This window comes from Gambusia affinis, linkage group LG03, assembly GCF_019740435.1.
Source record: "Gambusia affinis linkage group LG03, SWU_Gaff_1.0, whole genome shotgun sequence".
Taxonomy (NCBI): domain Eukaryota; kingdom Metazoa; phylum Chordata; class Actinopteri; order Cyprinodontiformes; family Poeciliidae; genus Gambusia; species Gambusia affinis.
In genome coordinates, this window is record NC_057870.1 from 17,735,556 (window position 1) to 17,750,597 (window position 15,042).

Here is a 15,042-nt window from a genome sequence, read left to right on the forward strand (position 1 = left end):
GAATGCTCTGCAGCCAACAGGAGAGAGGAGGGAGAAGGAAGGGAACTGGTTGGAATAGGGAGAGGAAGAGACAAGGAAACGGGGAAGGACCTTCATCTCCTTCATAAAGCTTATCACATGGACTCTGAATGTAAAAGTGTTGACCTTTTTTCAACACTAACCTTTGTAACAAAATCAAAATCTATTGTATTTAATTGGGACTTGTGGAGCAGAACTGTGAAGTGGAGTAAAAGGTGGAAACTGTTTTAAAAATGTGGATTTATCCCTTTTCCATATTGACTCATTTGAAGTACCACATAGCGCTCTAATTAAATCTGAAAGTCTTCCAGATTTGCACCACCAGACTGAAAGCTTAGCTCAAACACGTTGAAAACAATTTATGTAAGTCAATTCTTAATACTCCTAATTGTTTTTAGTATGTACTTCATTCTGCGCCAAAAGTTTTATTTTATTTTCCTTTGACCAAACTTTGTACTGTATTTCTTATGACTTTCTTCATGTGACTTTAATAGTCATTCAGTCAAAAGACTCTCCCACCTCAGCTGTGGATCTCTTTCAGATGTTCGAATTCAACTCAACACAGTTCGATTCAGTTCAATTCAAAAACACTATATTGATTCCAAAAGGAAATTAAACCGAGCTGTTCAAAGCTTAGAATGTTGTTTTTCTAATTAACCATTGCTTCACTGACTTGCCTGCTCTATTTCTTAATCTTCATGATGCTGTTAGACAAATATTTTACCTAAATGCACTGAAATGATTTCAAAATGCCTGGCATTTTCCATGAACATCTTGCAAAAGGAGTCTATCTTCTTCACTGTTTGTGCTGACAGAAAATTTGTACCATTTTGAAATCGCAGTCGGGGTCCAGAAAAAGACTTTCCAACGGCGGCGAACAGCCCCATAGCTATCCTTTGGTGCTTATTATGCTCTAACCCTTACGTTTCTCGTTTTTGGTTTTCATGACTGTTTTCTCTCTCCTTTATCCGTGCTGCCACCCCCCTCTCATTCATTATCTCTCAACCAAATATTTGCACTGGCAGGACTGCACTGTATCAGATTTATTTTTTTTTATATTGCACGACAGCTCTCTGCTCACCGTTCTGAGCAAAGTTTAGGGTTAGAAAGGCTCATCTATACAACACAAACCTACAAAGATGTGATAAATTAGTGGGACATCCGATGCTGGCTCTGAAGACAAACGCAGCCCTGTGCCTGAGCATGTATGTGTGTGTTTCCTTTAATCAGCCGGCATTTTGGAAAGAACTCGGCTCCAATGCGGTTGGGAACCGCACTCCAATGCTATCCAGAGCTTTAGTGTCTGTGTCTTTAATTTAGAAGCTGTGGTTAGGCAAAGTGTAACTTGATAAAACTCCTTTAAATGATAGAGTAGCCATCTGGGTGACTGGCTTCACTTCAGAGCTTGGGTCGGGGGAACCAGAGAGTAGCGGTGGAGCTAGTGGGTTGGCTGACTTGATCGATGGTAGAACAGCAGAATGAAACACTTCTGAATCACTTAACACACACATACAGAGATTAGGGAAAAAAAAACTGGCCTTCTTTTGTTTGTGGCAACTGTCGCCATGTGTTCTCTCTATTGGACACACATGTTCACATAGTTACGTACTTGTCCGGGTTGTAGACGTTGAGCTCCTCAAGGAACAGGCTGTCATTGAGGAAGCCTTTGTTCATTTTGGCCAGAAATTTCAGGATGATGCCCTTCTCGGATCCCAGAAATACAACCGTGTGGTTCCTGTGGGGGCCCGCCTCGTTGTCCACCACGATCCGCGTCAGGCGATACCTGGAAGTAGGATTACAGGGTAAAGTAAATCAACCAATCAGCTGATTAGTGCAATTTGCAAACACATATAACGATGTTTGAAAGAGCAATAAATGGTGACGCACATCAAGTAAATGTTTTGAAGTGAAGTCCAGATAATAACTGCAGAGCCAATCAGTTAATCACTTAATGGGCTTTTCATTGTGTATATCAAGTGTCTAAAAAAGACAACAGAGAAGGAGGGGGTTGTAATCTTGTTAATTAAATGTTATTTTATATTCATCAGGCTGTCATAATGCCTGTAGGGGGTTAAAGGGAGAACAAAAACATGACATCAAAGTGTCTGAATCACCCGGAAACAAGCACACATTTATTTTCTGACTAATTGCTGAAGTTGAGACTATTTGACTCTGTACCTCTTCCTTTGAAACTGCTAAAGCAAAAACAATACCAATTAGCTCCTGCAAAATACCTTTTCGTTTTGAGTCAAATTTCAGTTTTTAAGTTCAGGGACAAATAAACATTCTCCTTAACAAAAAGGAGAATAATTGCACATTGGTTTATATATTTTAACTGTCTCTACATCTGAGTTTGGGTCTATTGGATTGGATTTGTTATAGCAACAGGTGCTGTTTTCGAAGGTTATGCAATAAATGTAGTTTTTATTGCCCTTCATTCCTGTTTGTGGTGTAGATGGTAATATTATATGATTTATGTTTTAGAATAATAATTGCATTGTATTGTACTTATAATTGTACTAAGTGCTGTAATATCTCCGAAACAAAATATAAAAAATGTTTGTTCTTCTGCTTCTGTGTACCATGGTGTTTCACTGATGGTAGCAGTAGGATTTCAACCCATTCATTCAGATTTTACTGCAACTTAAAGCCATTAATATTGCATATATAACCAACAGCTGCTTGTCAAATATTAAAGTGATGATTTAATAATAACTTAAATTATGTACTGTCGTGCAAATTCTCAGTTTACACTGAGGAAGATTCACTCACATCGAGATGCTGAAAGCTTGAAACTGAAAGAAAAGCTGACTGTATACCAGTTATGATAATTGCCATAAAGTCTTAAATTTGACTGACAGTTATCATGGTAATATATGTCATCCTGATGCAGTTGATTACAACCTTATTCCCAACACACATGTTCCATTCAACTCTGCAATTGACACAAATACGTCAAAGATGTTAAAATACTGGATGTTCTGCTAATTCCAGGTTATTTTCTTATATTTGTGTCTTGCATGCCACACATTTCAGACATGTGGAACATGTTTTTTAATATAGCAAGACATCGGCTATATTATCTGCTGAGATTGGGGCTTTTCAATTTGATTAAATCTATTTCAATCAGAAAGAACTGACACAGCTGAGTGTCGGTTTACACTCCTGCCTGATTAAAGTGTCAAGATTTAAGATATGGAGGAAGCTTTGTGATTTAGCTTTACTGTATTTCAGGGCTCTTTGTGGCATCTTGTATCCATAAAGCCTAAGGTTGTTCCGTTTGTTCAGAATCAGGGTTGTTGCTAACTGGATTGGAGAATGTTTCAAGATGGAAGCTTCAAAAACACAGATTAAGGCTTTAGGGGTTAATAGAACTAGATTGGATTTAAAGATTACCAATGAACGCTTATCCGGAAATCTAGGAAGTCCACTATTGCCGTCATTAATGTTGACTGAGTGTTCCTTGTGTAAAATCAGGTTAAAAGTGATGCACTAGTACGCAAATGTTTACTTGAAAAAGCACTAACCTACACCTGCTTGCTTAAAGTTTCCCCTAAAATGTTCAGTGTCAACAAAGACAAAAATATGAAGATAATAACAGGTTTTGATTCATTCAATCATAACAGGATCTCCAAAGGGTATGAAATTAGGGTTTTAACTCACTAAAATAATACAATCTCAGTGAATAAGGCAAGGTCTGTCTTTCCAATTTTGATCCAGATAACAAAAATTACAGTGAGAATAATTTTTCAGCGTGTCTTCCTCTTTGAAGTGATTGACTGCGTCCAGCTAGCTGAGCTCCCTGCCACAACACTGCAAATCTCAAGATAAAAAGAAAAAAAAAAGCATCTTCATATTGAGCAAAAAGCCTGTACTTGATATTCGGGTGTCCTCTCTGGGGTGTGACAAGGATCAAATCCTATTACTGATTTCATTTCCAGTTGACTTCAACTCAAAATAGTAATCCACGATAAAACCCCAACAGGGGTTTTATATCCACTCCACATGCCTTTGTGATACTTTTCAAGCTTAAATAATTCTTTCAGCAATTGGCCTGCATGTTAATCGACATGTTCTGCTGATTGGGGTGAAAAACCGAGTACTTTCATACTAAGCTGTTTATATTGTAACAGAGGCAACACAGCAACTCAGGTCTGATATGAAAAAAACCCTTTTATCAAGGAATCTTTAGGTAGTGGCTTGATAAATGAAGGTCCCGCCACTGAGGCATGTCATGGATCTGCCCAGATCTGCTAACTTCAGAGCAGCTGTAGGTAAGAAGAAGAAATGTGACAATATAATTATTTTCATTAGGAATATGTTGAGGTGCTTGAGTTCAGCTTAAATGTATAAGGATTTTTCCACCTAACCAGTTCCAGACCTAAAAGGAGGTCAGTGCACCACTAAAGCGCCGCCTCTTGCATTGAAAATCCAGTGCTTTCTTGGCATCATCTCTTAGCTGGACCTGAAGAAAAATCTGCCTTTATTGGGGCTGGAGAGCAAACTGCTGGAGACCAACAGTCTGCATGAGTTTTAAACATTACATTACATGAGGGGTAATTTTTTTTATTTAGACCAGAACAATAAAAATACAGAGATTCTGTTCATTACTTGTCATCTTTATGGGGTTTTAGGTGGTTTTGAATAGTCTGGAATATCATTTAAACATTTTTCAGGTCTGGATGAGAATGTATGGGAAAAGCCTGAAAGGAATATTTAGTTTTCCATGGTTTGTTCCTCTTCCCTCTGTTTAAAAGATCCATCCATTCATACACCTACATACAACACGACAGAGCTGTTTAAATGTTTCCTTATCATTTAGTGTATTCTAGTTAGTATACCAGACAGACTTGGAAACACAAGCAATGTTTTAGCTGATATTATAAATGCTGTTTGCAGATTTTCAGGTTTATAACAATTAAAGATCTGAAATGCTGGTCTTTGTTGCAAAACAAAGATAATCAGACCATCACTTAAAACAGCCATTATATGTTAGACTGATAACATTAAGATGTCCATTTGCTGGGATGACAAGAAAAAAACTGTCCCCCTACAGTGCAATCATCTACAGAGTTACAAAGAAAAGTCAGTCATGTACAGGAAGTGGTGCTATAACTTCGTCATCTGAGAACAAATCAGTATTAAGTTGGATGTTAAACACTTGAAACGTGTGTTTGTTCAAATCTTTTGTGCATAGTTTAAAGAAATCACATAAACCTTTAAGACCAAACAACAAGCATGGTGCAATAGGTTTTAGAAAAGCTCCAGAGCACAGGGGAAAAAGCCACATTGACTAAAAAGAAGTTTACACTCCGGTATACTGTCTTGGGGAATTTCAAGTCAAGAGAGAAAAAAAAATGTCTTTAATAAGACCTTATGAATGTTTTCAATGGGCTAAGGATCAAGATAAACACCAGTGAGTATCTTAAATACTCACTCCAAAGATTACTACTCTGTTTTGTAGGGAAAAAAAAGATAGTAAGGTCTGAATTAGTGTTTCCTCTACTCCAAGAAAAATAGGTCAGTTGTGGGTTTGTGATGGAGCACTACTGTCTTTTAATGAGTCTAACTCTCTGAGCAGCACTTCAGATAATTGCCGGCCTGGGCTGGAGAGGCTCACGGACTTCTGACGACTGCAAGCTTTCTGGAGTGCAAGGTACTCACCGCACCATGGTCTTGAGAAACCAGGGCCTGTGAGCGATAGAGGGCACAGCCTCGTCCATCAGGGGATGCATCTTGATGAAGTTCAGAGTGTCGTCAGGGAACTCATTGGATACCTTGTACCTCTCCATGGATGGAGTGCCGGCACAGCTGCCAGGTCTGCAAATGCAGTGGAGGGAGAGGAAGACAACAAAATGTGAAAAACGGGGAAAAAGTGTCAAAAGGAGGAAAGGTTTAAATGGAAAAAGTAGTTTATAACGAGAAGCCACCAGAAGACAGAAAGTCTAATTCCCTTAAAATCAATAAAAGTGAAGTCATAAATGCTCTAACACTTACTCCTAGAGCCTTCGGTCAAACAAGAGGACACATAATGTCTTCTTTTCTGAGTTTGGGGTAATGCACTGAGACGTTCTATCAGTGTGATCCGTTTACAGGAGCGGCTCACGGACTTCTGCGACTGCAAGCTTTCTGGAGTGCAAGGTACTCACCGCACCATGGTCTTGAGAAACCAGGGCCTGTGAGCGATAGAGGGCACAGCCTCGTCCATCAGGGGATGCATCTTGATGAAGTTCAGAGTGTCGTCAGGGAACTCATTGGATACCTTGTACCTCTCCATGGATGGAGTGCCGGCACAGCTGCCAGGTCTGCAAATGCAGTGGAGGGAGAGGAAGACAACAAAATGTGAGAAACGGGGAAAGAAAAGTGTCACAAGGAGGAAAGGTTTAAATGGAAAAAGTAGTTTATAACGAGAAGCCACCAGAAGACAGAAAGTCTAATTCCCTTAAAATCAATAAAAGTGAAGTCATAAATGCTCTAACACTTACTCCTAGAGCCTTCGGTCAAACAAGAGGACACATAATGTCTTCTTTTCTGAGTTTGGGGTAATGCACTGAGACGTTCTATCAGTGTGATCCGTTTACAGGAGCTGGTAAAAAAGAAGCTGCTTTTGATAGCATATCCTCTTTGCAGGCATGTCACCTCGGAGAGCTTGTAAAACCTCTTTACAGTGTGCTCTTTCATACCCTTTCACAGCACATAATACACACCAGGTCCCTGAAATGTCAGACAGCTGGCCTTGCACTGTAAATAAGTAAGGACCAAGCCTTAAAATACACATTTGAGCGTCTTCCAGAGAAATGTATATAGCTTTAAGATGTGCATATGTGGTGCTGCTGGTATAGACATTTCTGTCAGATTTGCTCCATGTCCCGTTTTTTTTTTTTTTCCACTTTTGAGAACTGGAAGTAATTCTACGAAAGCATGTGGTTTGACTCGGATGATGAGGCCTCCTCCCAACCCTGGGACGACCCTTCAAATGGGTTCGGAAAACTGTGGCTAAATTTGAGCTCTCTCGCAAAATGCGAGAGAGCTGCGGATAAACCAAGAATTGTTAATGTTAATGAATTGGCTGATTTTCAGCTTTGTGGTCCTTGTCAATCTGAAGCATTTTCCAGTCTCATTAGGAAGTCAAGAGGAAGCACTAAAGGTGAAAGGATCTATGTAAAACATCTTTTTGCTATGGAGATATACTACCTCTTCAGGCTGAAACAACAACAGCAGGACCTATAGCAAGATGTAAGATTTGAATTTGCTTTGTTTTATCCTGTTGAGCCTTTAAACTTTGCCTATCATAGTGAACCTCCTGTATGATTTGGAAATATCACAGATTATCTGGTAAGAATCAACATTCATTAAAATGGTTATTCAAGATGTTAAAGACAAGGGAAAATGTGCAGTCTTTTTTAAAATCTGTTTTTAAATGGTAAAATCTGCCTGATTAACAACTTCTTTACAATATGAAAATACTTTGAATTCTTACATAAACATCAGCAGATTAAAGCTTTACAAGAACCAAATGTGGAAAACTGGCTGCAAAACTCTGATCGTTGACTTCCTGCTAAAAGAAAACACATTTAACTGTAAAATCCTTACCCTGAAGTGGACTCGCAAATCTATGAGGCCGCTGAAATGAGCTACAGAATAATATCTGCTGTTAGTTTGCAGGGTATGCACACACACACACACACACACACATGCACGCATATGGATGGCAGAACCAAAACAGACATGTATTAAATATGAAAATCTGTAAATGATTGGGTTTGGGAGTCTAGCACATGGAGGAACAGACTGCCACAGGACCGGACCTTGGTGGCATTGTTGCAGCTCTCCATCTGCTTGCCTGTAGATAAAAAGGGTCTGAATGCGGCAGAGAGCAGAAATTTAATCAATCCCATCAATTACTGCAGTAAGCAAATGTGAGCATATCTGCTTCTAGAAATGTCTGACCTCACTCAGGGTAAACAAATCATTATATATACTAATCAAGGTAAAAAGGGCGGTTGTGGCGCTTGTGTTTTGTAGAAGAATCAAATCCCCTGGCTTTAAGTGAGGACCTATACACCCACCAACAATTATCTTAGCCCAGATCTTTGTAGTAAATCAGTTTTTTTTCCTCCTTCAGGATATAAAAAAACTCTCAGTGCTCTAATTAATGAGAGATAGATGGGAGATTGATCAGGTCGGTACATTTGTGGAATTAGCCACCCATATTTAAAATGATCTCATGCTTCATTTGCTGATGCTTATGAAGCTGTGGGTGGGGAGCAGGGGAGCTAATGTGTGCAACTATGAAAAAAGATTGTGTTCATGTGATTGAGAGTGGATATTTGCACAGTATTTTTGCAAAAGTTTTCATACCTCTTGGACGTTTTGTCAAATTACAAGCAGAAACATTAGTTTTTTTCTGGATTTTACGTGGTAGATCAACATAAAATAGCACAAACAGTTAAACACAGACAGTTTTCAAGTAAAAGAAAATAAAAATGTGTGGTGAAAATGATATTTAACCATCATTATTCTGATGCCCCAAAATAACGAACACTTCTGATCAACCTGAACATACCTTCCATGATGAAAGATGGTGGTGGCAAAAAAAATGCTTTACTACTGCAAGGACAGGAAAAAAAACTATTATAGTAAGTGGCAAAATGGACAAAACCTAATTCCGGGGAAAACCTCAAAGACCTGAGACAAGACTGTTGTCCAGCAGGGCAGGACAACAAGCCTAAACATGGAGAGATTCTGTAGCAAGACCTGAAAAATTGATGTTGACAGATGCTCTGCATCCAGCCAAACACAGCTGGGTTGTTTTGAAGGAAGGATGAGCAGAAAATGTCACTCTGGATGTGCCAAGCTGCTGGAGACACTCCTCAAAAGGTTTTTCCACAGAGACTCAGGGGGCTGAATACACATGCACTCCATGGTTCTCAAACCTTTCTCCACATTTTGAAAACCAGGAATCATTTTCCCATTAATTCACAATTATGAACTACTCTTTGTTGGTCTATCACATAGAAATGATTCTTTTAACCTGAATTTCAAATGGTTGGAGCTTTGAGAATTGTTTTGCAAGGAATTGTAGATGATGAGCAGTGGATGTTTTAAAAGAGACTATTAAAATAACAGAAGTGCAAGTAGGTGATTAGATGAGTAATTTTCAGTTTTTTAAAGAAATGACTTGTGTGATTGAGAGCAGTGTTTGAGAATAACGACAGAAAGAGAGTCGATTCTGTATTTAATGTGCGCAGGCATGCGTGTGTGTGTGTGTGTTGCTTGTGTCTGTACCTTGGCTTGGGAACCCTCTCTTCAGGAAAAGGAGTCCAGGTGGAGTCTGGGGATTTCTGCTCTTTGAAACGCCCAGTGAAGGCGCGGGCCACCTCCGCCATGTCGTAGGCACACACTGCCGAACCTGGAATACTGCCATAACACAAAAACACACACATTAAAGTAAAGAAACAATGGATAAACAAGCCGGTGACTGAACATTTTACAAGGAAACATCTTGCCAATTCTGGACTATCACTAAGAGACAGAGAAATGGATTTACAATCCAATTACACAGGCGTTGAAATTCCCTGGCTTGTTTTAAATGTTGAAGGAGAACTTGTTGCATTTCTAAAAGCAATCATTCTTCATAGCACTTCGTATTTAAAGTGGATATAAAAAGTCTACATCCCACCGTTTAGCACCAGTTTCGTATCATCTGAAAAAACTAGACCAATGTAAACCTTTTCAGATCCACCTTTAAGATTGATCCAAACATTTTCCTGGAATCCTTTAGATGAAAATAAAACATTAAATAATAAAATTACCCAATTTAAACAAATGCAGGGTAGAAATCTGACAAACCCCAAATGAATTTTGGCTGACATTTTCTGGGTCACATCACATCAAAAACCATCAGAGACACTCCAAACCATACTTTTGTATGGTTTGGAGTGAAACCTCTCTATCAAAAGGTTTCAGTCAGGAGAAGGGTACAAAATAATTTCCAATGAACCAAAATTGGAGAAAATCATGACTTCTGTCAAAGTATATTTGGAGATTAAAAATCTGTGGTGTGAAGAAGTTCAGAAATGGTTTATCTTGCATATTGCACCATAGAGACCTGATATTTTAATATCTATGCAGGATTTTTGATAATCTTTTTCTTTAATCTTTGGCCTTCAGACTGGGTTTCCCCAAACTCCTTCCTTATGACATCAAAGTTCATTACAAAACCACTATTGAGCTCCATACATGAACGACAAATAATTTTATTACTGTCTCTAATTTTTAAATGGGGAAAAAAATCCTCCTCTTCTAATAGTGGCGCAGCAGCCGCCTTTGTGTGGAATCAACGCATAGCTGATCACTGACTCATTTCTCTGTTTCTTTATCCAACTGTATTCAAAAGTATAAGAAAAAAACTTGAGAGTAATCGTTTTTCCACCATTTTTCCTGGTTGAATTTTCTCGGCGTTGCATCATGAACTAAACTTGTCTCGTAGACAACGGGGAGACAAGAATACACAAGGGCAGCATTATAGAGAGCAAGGTCAGAAAGCTGTTAATTCTCTGCTCAGCTGCTAAATTACAGTAACTGCTGTCTCTATTGAATATGTACAGAAAGCGAGACTATTATATTCATGTTTTTACCAGACAGCTGACGAGGAGGAGCGACTGAGAACGAGGTGGGCAGACAGACAAACTCAGAGTCTTGTCTGCACACTAATTTCACTTCCCAACTATAAAGCAGAAAATTAATACTGGAACCTTACAGAAATTTTTCAGAGGTGCTGCTTCATTGGGTGTCCATTAACCATGCTCAATTGCATTGTCACAAGTAATTGTCTTATCCGCTTAAAAAGCGGCCATAAAATAGAGAATTACCATATGTATGAACTATCAGACGAGCTTCGTGCTTTTGTGGTAATTTTCAATTTAGATTAAAAACTCCCATGGCCCTCGAGAACAGTTAGGAACATGAAACAGAAACGGAAAATAAGATTTAAGGCCAGCAAGTCAAAAGGGCGGCGAGACTGTTTTGACAGGAGATGTAAATGTGGGCCCTGTAACGCTCAGAAATTATATGTCGCCGAGAGGCGCAGCAGCTCTACCAACGTTAATAAAGGTCAGGCTGTCAAAATGTTTTTAGAAAGTACTTCTTACTGAAAAAGATAACCAGGATAAGAGCTGGAATATGAAAATTAGCTTCTGGCGCGTTCACACAGATCTGAAATGAACCTTCCAGTTATTCAGGATACCTGTTGTAAGGCGTGGAGAAAGTGGCCATCACCACATCACGCCCGTTGATGTGAATGACGTCCGTCACGGCCTGCAGGATGTTGAAGTAGAAGTGGGAATCCCCGGGGATGGAGCAGTTCAGGCGGGACTTTAGGAACGACGTCCACTGCTTTTCCAGGACGCGAGGAGAACCTCCGCGGTCGTTCTTGCAAACCCTCGCCACCCGGGGAAACACCACCTGGTGGAGTCATGCATTTAAAATGCTGTGGCAACTTTGTCAGTCACATCTTAATTTCTAAGTGCTGTACATGGAAACTCGTAGTCATGTAAGAGTCATAATTGGCAGGTTTAAGTAAGAAGGAAACTGTAATTTGCACTGCAGAGGAACCAATGGATTATGGACAAAACCAATGTTCATAACCATTGAACAATGCTTATGTTCAATGGTTACAATTGAACAATAACAATTCCTATTATTGGTTATTGTTCAATAACAATAACCAATATTGGTTATTGTCCTATTTTGGAATCAAGCACAATCCAATTTCTTCTGCTTGTTTTCGTTTCACTAATTGCAAAACTTGGTATTTTAGCATGAATAAAATAAGCATTATGTTTCCATAATACATAGTTGATTGGATTTTACAGGAAGAACCAGAAAAAGATTTAAAATTAAGAAATTATGCAGTGTTTGTGACACTTTGGGGGTTTTTCTTGGTGAAACCTTTATAGCACCCAGCTGAAGCTACACGTTGGATAACACTGGGAATAATTAGCTGTACTTTTCAGCTCCTCTTTTGCAGTTTCACAATATAATTAGATTTTGAGAAAGAACAATGTGGATACTTGATCCCATGTCAGGTGACGCTCGGGTCAATCCTAGCATTCATTGAAAAAGAGCGAGATTAACTGGCAATGATGGTCTCACAAATCAAAACTCTTTTAAAGAATCTTTTGTCACAGATGAATAATTAGGTACAGGATTAACTTTTACTGTACGGCCAAAATACTCACTCAGCCCTCAATCTTTAAATTCAGATGTTCCAACCCCTTCAATGGCTGCAGGTGTGTGAAATCCAGCACCTTGGCATTCAAATTGCTTCTCCAAACTTTTGTGAATGGGGCTATTAATGCTACAGCAATATACTGGACGATTTCATGTCTGACTTTATGGGGAGAGCTTGCGCTTTTCCCCAACAGTTCTAACAGGAACACCAGTGCACAAAGCAAAGTCCATGAGAATATGAACAAATGAGTCTAAGGTGGAGAAACTTGACAAGCCTACACACAGTCCTGACCTCAACCATGACGGCACACTTTGGGATAAATTAGAGCAGAGACTCTGAGACCGGCCTTCTTGTCCACCATCAATGTCAAAGCTGATGGTGGAGGAACAATCAAACATCACCATAAACTGACTTATAAGCCCTAGAAGCATCTGTCCATGAAGAATTGAAGATGTTGTAATTGGTACGGTGTTCCATGATAAAAATATTTGTATTAAAAACTTGATGTAATGAAAGTTTATACGTGTGTCAACGTAACCTAAAACTATAGCAGTATAGTTTACTGCTATAGTTACACTTTCCTTTATTGTGGTCCTTAAATCAAAACAGAAATGGAAAAATTTAAGTAGAAAAGTATTTTTTGTTTTCAACAAGTGTTTTTTAGAGATTCCTTCAGAAAAAATTGGCAAGAGGAGGAATGTTGAGCAAGGAAGCAGCTTCGGCATAATTAGTCAGTGAAATTCAAGAGACCCTCTGTTGGGTAAATTGTATTATTGGTATTATCAATTATTTGTTGTTCATGTAGTCTTATAGTTATATCTTTATAATGTTTTACTTATATGCTTTTACTTCATTTTAATTTTAGTATAAAGAATGTTTCTGTGTATTGAATAACTTTGATTCCTTCCTGAGGCCTTCCTGAGAGAAAGCAGTGACAACCGCTTCCAGCAGAGTTTGCGGCCCGGCCGGAAACTCTGCTCTCCTTGACCTGTTAGATAGCAACAAAGCCGTCACCGTGAAGACATACAACTTGTTCTGCTCGACGCCGTGCCTGGAACAGAAGAATCTAGTGTGTAGATATCATGTGTCTAGATAGTGATTGTCATTAGCGCTGCAACTATGTGATGATTTGTTTTCCCCGCCCTTTGAGAGTTGCAGCGCCCAATGTGATAGGGATCCTAAATGCAATAAAAGAGAGGAGCAGGCATATGTGATTTCAGAGCGGTAGGAGATTGTAACTGAAAGCACATCTCTGTCTGTTCTCCTCGCGAGTACAAAGAATCCATCTCTCTTGTCTTTCTTGTGTTTAATTAATTTTGTCTTTGATAGGTGTTTGAACCTGACATTAACTTGGTCCTTCGAGAGCCGGAGGTCAATATACCGGAAGGATTCCAGCAGGTATGGTGGACCCCAGTAAAGACCGTGCGCACGGCAGGTTTCCTAGTGGAAACTTATGAGAACCTGTTCAAGGGCTGGCGCTCGGCCTGCCTGCTGGGATCTGAAGGTTGAAGACTCCGAGGGAAAGACGGAGGGTGAGTGGATTCTTGGTTAAAGTGTGGCTAATGACTGGGGTCATTGCGAATAGAAAAGTGTGGCTAATGACTGGGGGTCATTGCGAATAAGAAAACCCTGTGAATTCTAGACCCTAACAGGTAAAAGATAGTGCACAAAATCCGTGAAGGACGAACGAAGTCCTTGCGCAAAATTTCGTGGAAATAGGTGGACGGAGCCTGGTGCGGTCCTGTTGTAAACAAAAAATTAATCCATTAGGTAATAAATAATAATAAATAAAATTGATCTATCAAATTTTATTTGGATAATACATTTCAGAGAAATAAAATTACTCAATAAATCAAATTTTATTTGTAAAAACACAATTCAACATAGAATTAACAATTAAAAATAACGTTAAATTGAGTTCTTACTAAATTGTAATTGGAAAAGGACTATGGAGTCCTGCGAGAAATAAACGCTTAAGTTCCGTGGAAAAGGATCATGGAATCTCTAGAAACAGGCGCTTAAATTCGTGGAAAGTGTGACTGTGAGTGTGATTGGAGGTATAAATACCACTTGGTGTTTTACCTCATATAAAACAGTAGGATTGTAACCAGCAAACCTGTCTTGGATGCAGAGGCGAAGAACCTCCCACTCGAAAGAGTAGAAGTGGAGGTTACCACTACAGGTATTTTTAATTGCTGGCCTACTGAAAAGATCTCCAGTTTTTAGGATTCCCTAGGAGTCGACAAACTGGACCAAATTTTATTTAAAAAAAAAAAAAAAAAAACAAAGTCAAACCCAAAGAAAATGCGCAAAGAAGGGTATGATGATGTTAAATTTTGGTTAGAATTAGCATTAAAAAGAGAAGAAGAGGTCCAATTAAATCTTCAGGATTTATTATCTATGGACAGTGTAAGACCAGAAAATAACTCTTTTCATAAATAGTAGACCTGTAGATTTCCTTTGCGACACTGGTGCATGCAGAACAACATGTAGAAAAAACATTCCTGGGGACACGTAACTCTTTGGTACAAGAATGTGCCTGGGTCTGATAAGAACTACTAAGACAGACTCAACAAGGTCACTCCAGCTAAGATCACAGTGACTTATCTATACTCAGACACAAAACACACCGCCGTTGCAGCTGTCGCTCTCCCTGATGAATTAAAATCTTTAGACAGAACGTGGACCTCCCCGCACGTGTCTCTGTTTAAACAAAAAGGTGAACAGTGGAAGCAATTAGGTAATCTTGTTGAGGAAGGAGAAGCAGCTACCGATTGGGTGGCTACTTC

General features: G+C 39.1%; 1 protein-coding gene across 1 annotated transcript in view; it reads right to left on the reverse strand.

The window, feature by feature from the left end:
- sema6a (sema domain, transmembrane domain (TM), and cytoplasmic domain, (semaphorin) 6A) overlaps positions 1-15,042 on the reverse strand; it is a 157,181-nt gene that overhangs the window by 32,696 nt on the left and 109,443 nt on the right. The window contains exons 10-13 of the mRNA XM_044110280.1: positions 11,267-11,484; positions 9,307-9,438; positions 6,168-6,323; positions 1,628-1,801 (exon numbers count right to left, since the gene is read on the reverse strand). Of these exons, the coding sequence (XP_043966215.1) occupies positions 1,628-1,801; positions 6,168-6,323; positions 9,307-9,438; positions 11,267-11,484 (680 nt within the window). The remainder of the gene's footprint in view (positions 1-1,627; positions 1,802-6,167; positions 6,324-9,306; positions 9,439-11,266; positions 11,485-15,042) is intronic.